Consider the following 8711-nt stretch of genomic DNA (forward strand, 5'->3'; position numbering starts at 1 on the left):
CACACTAACACGCTTGAATTCCCAGCCATCGCGAATAACTTTTTTTTTTGGAAAATTCTCACCAAAATGCTTTTGTACGCTTGTAGACGATATAATGAGCTGTCACTGGAATAATTTTAATAGCTGTCGGACGAGTGGCTTAGAAATGACAGCAGTCTGAAGTTGGTTGCCGTTTTTTTTCATGTCACCCTGAATATAGGTTTCATAGCCTATAGTCCTTTACACAACCTTGCCACGAACCAATATTTTTCCTGCATGAAATGTTCTATGTGCCAATCCCGTATTTTAGGGAGAGAAGTGGAGCAGGGTGTTTTAAAAATAATGTGGAAAAAGGAGCATGACTTATTACGTTTAACCAATTTGAAAAAAAATAGCAATTTTTTCTAGTGGCCCATTTCTTTGAGTCGATTCGAAAACAATTTCATCAATTAATTCATTTTCTAATAGAATTAAAGTATACGCCTTTATTTTATGTGTCGGCGTTGACACAAGTCGGTGACGTTTATTGCGAATCGGTATACCAAGTGTAAATCTTACCATTTTTGAGGTTTTTTTGGTATTCTCTAAGAAAATGTGACGACGACGCAGACTTTTATGGCCTCTCATTTTGTCGTTAGAGTTTTGTGTGATGTAACACAGGCACCCTAACGGGTTGCCAGGGCCTACAAGTTCAACTGTCCCATCTTGGATGTACATATAACAGGCCATGCGGAGAAGATGATGAAACGTTCGAGCATTTTCTCTGTCAATGTCCAGTGTTTGCAAATATCAGATCGGAATTCTTAGTCAACGACTCCATGACCAGACCTTAATCAGATCATGGTAAATGAAATAAAACAGTTAAAGATTTTTGTCAAGACAACCGATTTCCTGATATAATAAACTGCAAAATACCCGTGTTTTTATTCAATAACTTGCGTCTACCAAATGGTGGGAGTCATCCAAACTACAGGGTGAGATGAAAAAACTGCAACCATCTTCAGACCTCTGCCATTTCTAAGCTACTCGTCCGTCAGATGTTAAAATTATTCCAGTGACAGCTCATTGCATTGTTTACAAGCTCACAAAAGCATTTTGGTGAGAATTTTCCGGAAAAAAAAAGTTATTCGTGATGGCTGGGAATTCAAGCGTGATTTCTTTATATTTGGCTGGAAAACCACAAGTGGCTATCGTTAGAGCACTCCAGCATTTAAATGTGAATAAATCTTTTGTGTCTCGTACTATCGCTCGTTGCCGTGATACTGGTAGCTGGTAGCGTATCCCGACGTCAAGGACGGAAGTGGACGTGGACGGAAGAAAACTGCAACATCAGCAGAAATGGTTCAAAAAGTAAAGAAGCGACTTGATCGAAACCCGCGTCACAGTGGCCGAAAAATAGCTGGTGAGCTTAACATATCGCCATATTCCATTCGGCAAATATTGAAAAATGAGCTCGGCGTAAAGCCATTGAAATTCCAAAAAGTGTAAGAACCTCACCGCAACAGAAAGAAAATAGACTCAAAAGAGCTAAATGTTGCTTTGCTTGGCCGAAAGTGGTGATATATTCGGTTGGCCACCCGAACTCAAGCGCCAGCCATGGTGATGGTGTGGGCCGCCATAACTGCCGATGGTCGCTCTCCGCTCGTATTAATCGACCGTGGCATCAGAATAAATGTCGAATATCTACATCTCACTATTTCCATAAACACAAAATCGAATATAAATATGGTAGAGATCGGACCATTCCTTGTGGTACCTTCCCCACAAATAGTAAAAGTTTTGAATAACCAAAACCATCATAAAATTCGAAATAAGCATCTGGTTCTCTTCAAATTACACACATCTCAATATTTTCATTAACCCAAGGACTGGTGTGAAAATGAAATAAATCCGTCCACTCCTTCTGATACCTTCCCAAAAAACCGTCAACATTTTGAGCATCCATGAAGGTCATAAAACGCAAAATCAACATTCGATTCCATACAGACCAGGTGCATCTGAATATCTCCATAAACACAAGATCTGTTATAAAGATGCTAGAGATCGGACCATTCCTTATGGTACCTCCCCCCACAAATAGTCAAAGTTTTAAATAACCAAAACTATCAAAATATCCGAAATATGCATCCGGTTCACTTCAAATTACATACATCACAATATTTTTATTAACGCAAGGTCTGGTGTGAAAGGTGGCATCAGAATAAATGTCGAATATTACTGCGAAAATATTCTGGAAGGTGTATTAAAGCCTTGGGCACGCAAACATTTTGACCGCAGACTTTGGACATTCCAACAGGACTCACCCCAAGAATGGTTACAAAATGAGCTTCCTCGCTTCATTTCCAGTGCACAATGGCCACCAAAATCTCCGAATACCACCAATCCGTTGGACGACAATTGTGTCGGGAAGTTTTTTTAGAAAGCATGGTTGGCACTAAAATATACCAAAGTGTCGATCACCTCAAGCATGCTCTTCGCCGGGAATGGGCCAAAATACCGCCGAGCAACATTACGGCAGCGTATGACTTGGTTTCATTGGCCGTTTGAAGGCCATCATTCGTGCCAAAGGTGACGAATTCGAACAAATCTAAAGTTATCCTAAAATTTAATGTTATTTCCAAAATTTTTTGCTTTCATTCAATAAAATTTAAAAAAAAAAAATAAAAATTATGGCGTTTGACTTTGTTGCAGTTTTTTTGTTTTTATCTCACCCTGTAATTTCTGCACGAGAACGTTCGATGGGATTTGCTTCCGAATCGTTTTCCAAGAAACAGGCCATCAATGTTTCTTATTTTTTTTTTCCTTTTCTCAAATACTTGTTTTTACTTTTGTTTAATGCAACTATAATTTATATATAATGTTGTTTCGCTGTTTTTTTTTGTTTTTCTTTTTTTATTATTATTGTTATTTCGTTTTTATTTTAATTTATTATTACTTAAACATGATATAAATGGTAGTTGTTGTTTTTGTTTTATCCGTCAATTGCTTACATTGTAACTTAAGTTGTTGTATTGTTTTTTGTTTTTTTTTTTTATTTATTTTTGTTTGCAGTTTGTTTTGTTTTTGTAGTTAATTTTTATACTTTTCAAAAAAAAAATCTATACAATTTGTTATATTTTAGCATTTTTGTTTTCCTAATTTAAGTTATTTTTTACTTTTTAATTATAGTACTTATACTCATGAATGATGTGTTGTTGTAGTTGTTGTTGGTGGTGGTGGTGTTTTTGTAGATTTCCTTATGCTGATGAGCTTTATTTCTTGCTTTTGTTTCAATGGTGGTTGGGAGGTTTGCCGGATTTGAAATTGATAATCTTGTCTCTGTTGTGGTGCTTAATTGTGGTAGTGATGATGGTGGTGGTGTTGGAGGTGGCGGTTGTGTTTTGTTTTTTTGGTGCTGTTGTTGTTTTTCCGTAATCGTTGTTGTTTATAAACTACTAAGTATTTTTAATACATTAACATTTGTTTTACATTATCCTTTTTTTTCATAATTTGTTGCAATATTTTTTGTTGTTTATTTTTCTTTTTTCTTTCAATTAATGAATTTCTTTTTTAATATTATATATATGTATATATATTAATATTTTTACAATCAAGAGGCAGTCCTTTCTCATTATTATTTCATTTTTATTATTTTTATGATGTAGGTATGATGTTTATATGTCTATGTACTGGATGTGACAGGGAAAAGGAGAGATTTATTTTTTTTTTTTTTTGTTTTATATAAATTACTTCTTAGCTTGTTTTGCTTTTTGTTTTTATTTTTCGTTATTTATCACTCATTGTCTCTGTTATTATATATTTTTTTTAAACAACCAACACATTGCATTTTAGTTAAATTTCGTTGCATTGTCGCCATCAAAGAAGATTCAAGCTACGTGACGTTGCCTTGTTTAGCATTTGAATTTGACCATGGGTATGTTTTTGGTTGATAAACACTTGTCACAGCACCATTCAGCAAAGACTTCTTTCGTCAGCATTTTAAAGGCGGCCTCCGTCAAGCCAACACATGTCCTACAAGAAGCCCAAATCATAATTGCAATGTATTCAAAATTTTATTTCGACGAATTACTTACCTATGGAAAAAGAAATTACAACCGGATTCACAAAAAACAGCTTCGTCATTATCGTTGACCTCTTTGTGGCACATTCCGCAAGGATAGATTGGTGGCGCATTAGGATTTTGCGGATTGAACACCATTGGCTGGCCGGGAGGATACATTTTGCCAGCACCCATTGTCATTGGCTTGGGGGGGCCACCGCCGGGACCCATGGGGTTGCCATGGCCCATTGGGCCGCCGGGGCCCATGGGACCGCCAGGACCCATTGGACCACCCGGACCCATGGGACCACCCATGCCCATTGGCCCCCCGTGGCCCATGGGACCACCCGGTCCCATAGGACCTCCTGGACCCATAGGACCTCCTGGACCCATGGGTCCACCTGGTCCCATTGGCCCACCGGGACCCATATGACCGCCACCCATGTGGCCCATTGGTCCGCCAAACATGCCAGGTGGACCATTGCCACCCATAGGATTGTGATGATGATGCGGTGGCATACCGCCACCACCATGTGGTCCATGTGGACCATGAGGTCCATGTTGATGTGGTCCATTCATACCGCCGGGACCCATGCCAACGGGTCCCATACCGCCCATGTGTGCATTGGGACCCTGGCCCATGTGTGGACTGCCGCCAGGACCCATGTGAGGACTGCCGCCGGGCACCATGTGTGGACTACCGCCCGGACCCATCATGTGATGTGGGCCGCCGCCCATGTGATTTGGAGGCCCTGAACCCATACCCATTGGTGGACCACCACCACCTCCGCCACCGGGACCATGCATCATATGCGGTGAGGGCATACCGCTGGGTCCAGGACTGGGCCCGTGCCCAGACCCCTGATTCATATTTTGTGAAAGTTGTGGAGGTGCATTTAAATGTGGCGAGGGTTGTTGCGGTGGCAGCATTTGATTTGGACCGCCACTGCCCGTAGAACCACCACTTCCCAACGGCACATGCGCATGCGGTGACTGTTGTGGCTGTTGCATAGGAACATTAGGATTCATTTGTTGTTGTTGCTGCTGCTGCTGCATTGGACCGCCAGAATTTGGACCATTGTTGTTGTTGTTGGCATTATTGCCGCTGTTATTCGGTCCACAGCCCAGCGGTGAGGTGACCGCACTTGACGGCCCATTGTTGTTGTTGTGTGGACTAGCACCACCCATGTTACCCATGGAATTATTGCCAGCTGCATTGCTATTGTTGTTGTTACTGTTCGAGTTACCCGCATGGGCTGGCGATGCCAAGGGACTACGTCCTGGACCACCAGGAGGCATATTACTATTCACTCCACCACCTGGCCCTGGACTAGGTCCCGGTCGGGCACCACTACCGCACATTGCATGATGGGGTGACATTGCAGGAGGCCCGTTACCGGGCGCTGGTGAAGATATAGGCACTGACGTAGACGCTGTTGTCGTCGTCGTTGTAGCTGAATTTGATGACGCACAGGAAGATGACGAGGGTGTTGATGAGGTCGGCGGCAAGGGTCCATTCGGAGTTATACTGGCAGATGGTGAATGTGGTATACCCAATCTTAACGCCGCCGGCGAAAGCATGGGATTCTGTTGACTTTGTTGTTGTTGTTGGTTGCTGTTATTGGGATTGTTGCTGTTGTTGTTACCGCTGCTATTGATTGAATTATTGCTATTGACGCCTGAGGCCATACTGTGGGCAGGAGAGATACCACCTTGTTGATTGGGAACCATACCGGAGGGAGTCTGGAGCTGTCCACCGGGCCCAGGACCTGGTCCTGGACCGCCGGACATGTGATTCTGAGGCGCAGGCCCATTACCTAAGGGACTGTGCATTGGAGGCGGGCCCATTTGACCGTTGTTCATATGAGGCGGAGGAAGTTGCGATTGATTTTGCGGGTGTGGCGGGCCTGGTTGAGATGTTGGTGGACCTAAGGGGCTACCCATTGCTGCGCCCATGGGCGAACCCATTGGCATTGAATTCATGGGTGAACATTGTCCAGGACCAGGCCCAGAACCACCACCTGGTCCTCCCGGCATGGGAGAACTCATGCCGCGGGGACCATTTGGTACCGGACCCCCCATAGGACTAAGACCACCCATGCCCATGTGGTGCGGTGATATGCTGGGACCACCCATACCTCCCATGGGACTCATGCCACCCATTGACGCCAAGCTGCCCATTGGACTGCCCATGGGACCACCGGGTCCCTGACGACCATGTCCGCCCATGTGCGGTGGCATACCCATAGGTCCACCAGGACCCATTGGATGACCGGGGCCAGGACCTCCCATTGGACTGCCCATTCCCATAGGACTCATACCACGCATCGGTGGACCACCCATTGGATGATGTGGATGTGGAGGACCGCCGGGATGATGAGGATGCATGTGCGGATGCATGTGTGGTGGCCCATGTGGTCCTCCCATACCCATGTGAGGACCGGGTCCGGGACCAAAATGTCCTGGGGGACCACCCATATGACTCATGGAGGACATCGAGCTGGACATTGAAGGCGGAGTATCATCAAAAGGATTCGAAGCTACAATTGTATCGCCATAGCCACCCATTGGCGGCGGCGGCAACAGATCCTGCGGTGTAGGTGGTGTCTGTGATTGTTGCATTGAACTAGCTGCTGCTGCGGCCGCGGCAGCTGCTGCTGCAACTGCTGCCGCCGAATTGGCATTTGTCTTTCGACGTTTTTTCGGATTACTCGGCGCCGAGATGATATCCGTTGGTGGCGGTGGCTTGAAATCAGGCGGACATAGTCCACCTGCTGGACCCGGCATACGATATGGCGCCATACCGAGATTATGGGTCATGTTGTTGGTATTTTTCTTCCGAATGGTGGCAGCTTTTCTTTAAGACGATCGGAGAGAAAAAAATAAAAATGGCCTGCTGCCGACCAGCAGGCAATACAATATAACGGGGTTGATACTACAAAACGACGTTCAAGCAAGTCCCAAGATGAATTGTTGGCTTTTGTGGGAGTACTTTAAGGTAAGTTTCAACAATTTGTATTGTAATATTTTTGTTAGGTTTAAAGCGCCTATTTCAATGTTGAAGCATATCTCTGGTGGTGGTGTTGCTGTTTTCTAAAATGAAAAACAATTTCTGTTAATTCTGTCATTTCTTTTGTGTCCACATTTTTGCCAAATGAAAATCTCACCTGGATTTGATCATAATTTCAACATGTTTCCTTCTTTGTGATCTTGCACATTTTTGCTACCATCTGCAAGCAAGCAACCGACAACGAAGTGGTCTCTTTTTTTTCACAAACAGCAGCAGCGTTTCCCGTTGCCGCCGCTGCTTTGTTCCAAATATTTGTGTTTGTTCGCCTTACTGCACGGCACTAATTGATCGATTACATTAACAACAATAACAACAGGAGGAGTCCAAATGTGTGTGTTATTTTCAGTTTAAAATGTGTCCAAATAAAAAAATCCTGATTTTTTTCTTTTCTTTTTATTATTTTTTGTTAATATGACTTTCTTCTTCTTGACTATTGAATGTATGTGTGCTTCTTCTTCTTCAGAATATTTTTGTTCTTTTTTTTGTTTTCTCACCACCGCTCACTTTCTTTGACGATGAAAAAAAAAGAAAAATTCCACACTATTCTTGTTGATTTATTTCCAAATTTTATGCTGCAAGGAACGCTTCAATGTTCCAGGTCGACATGGAACCACTGAAATGTTGACACAAATCTTCCTTGCACGCAAACGTTTTTGTTTCGTCTTCTGCTGCTCGATTAATTTTTTCGCTTCACTTCTTTTTCGATGACCGACCGACGTTCCTGTGTGTCGTCAATTTCATTGCAAAAAATTTTACTACCACTTCTCTTTTTTTTTCTTTTGGTGTTCAGTTTATCGCGCACCGCATTTACTGAGTTTTTGTAGCAGTTTTTATGTTGAAAACCGTAAGCGGCCAAAGAAATTTACTGTTGGCGTTTGGGTTACACTTGTTTTTGTTGGAATATTAAGTGATATTCCATTAAAAATTATTAAAATTTTGTCAAATTCCTTTTACTTGTTTCCATCTTGTATCGACGACGCGGTTAGGGATACTTAGATCGATTTGTGTTCTAGTGGCACTATCGATTTTTGTGTGACTGCCAAAATCGAATAATCGTTTGATGTCTATCAAAACGCAACTCTGCGTAACCTCCGGTTTAATTTTAGTAAAACTCGTTAGATTTTAAAACTGTCCCTTATTTCGAAGATGTATTGAAATAACCTAGAATATATTTTTACCCAATGAATATAATCTTACTTCGGGGGGTAAATTTCTGGCACCAAAGGCAATAGGTTAATAAGTGCAGTGGATAGTTTTTGAAGGGGGGAAAGATTAATAGCGCGTTTGGATTGACAATTTTATCCGGATTAACCCACATTATCAGAATTTATTGCTTAATACCAATTTCTTCAAACAAATTTGCCTTACAACACCCTGATAATTGTCCAATCTCTGTAAATTTAGCCATTAAACATTAAACACTTACGGCAAATTTATTGTGATTGTTCAATTATGACAGTTAACCAAGGTGAGAGTACGTTCACACATGATACAATAATTACAAGCATGGTAGAAGAATACAGGTGTTCTTTTAAATATAAGTAGATTTTATAGGGTATACAACGTCAATCGGAGGTTATTATTTTTAAAAAAAAAAAAAAATTATTTAAAAATTTGAAAAAA

General features: G+C 42.0%; 1 protein-coding gene across 2 annotated transcripts; it reads right to left on the bottom strand.

Annotated features, from left to right (window-relative positions):
- Positions 1-2850: 2850 nt before the first annotated feature.
- Positions 2851-8083, bottom strand: LOC101891729 (protein pygopus). 2 transcript variants are annotated; one of them, XM_011297306.3, is made up of 3 exons: positions 7186-8083; positions 4053-7111; positions 2851-3990 (listed from the first exon to the last, which is right to left on the bottom strand). In XM_011297306.3, the coding sequence occupies exons 2-3, from the start codon at positions 6836-6838 to the stop codon at positions 3870-3872; spliced, it is 2907 nt and encodes a 968-aa protein (XP_011295608.1). In that variant the 5' UTR covers positions 6839-7111; positions 7186-8083; the 3' UTR covers positions 2851-3869. The 2 variants fall into 2 exon arrangements, with proteins under 2 accessions (XP_011295608.1, XP_011295609.1); XM_011297307.3 differs by having other exon boundaries at positions 4053-7130.
- Between the last annotated feature and the right edge of the window lie 628 nt (positions 8084-8711).

Source organism: Musca domestica, unplaced genomic scaffold (assembly GCF_030504385.1).
Source record: "Musca domestica strain aabys unplaced genomic scaffold, Musca_domestica.polishedcontigs.V.1.1 12, whole genome shotgun sequence".
Classification (NCBI taxonomy): Eukaryota; Metazoa; Arthropoda; class Insecta; order Diptera; family Muscidae; genus Musca; species Musca domestica.

Bases quoted from the DNA above. Each gene is read 5' to 3' on its own strand.
- LOC101891729 (XM_011297306.3), bottom strand. From the start codon at position 6,838: ATGACCCATAATCTCGGTATGGCGCCATATCGTATGCCGGGTCCAGCA. The intron at 3,991-4,052 runs GTAAGTAATTCG...GGCTTCTTGTAG, and splicing joins TGTAATTTCTTTTTCCATAG to GACATGTGTTGGCTTGACGG.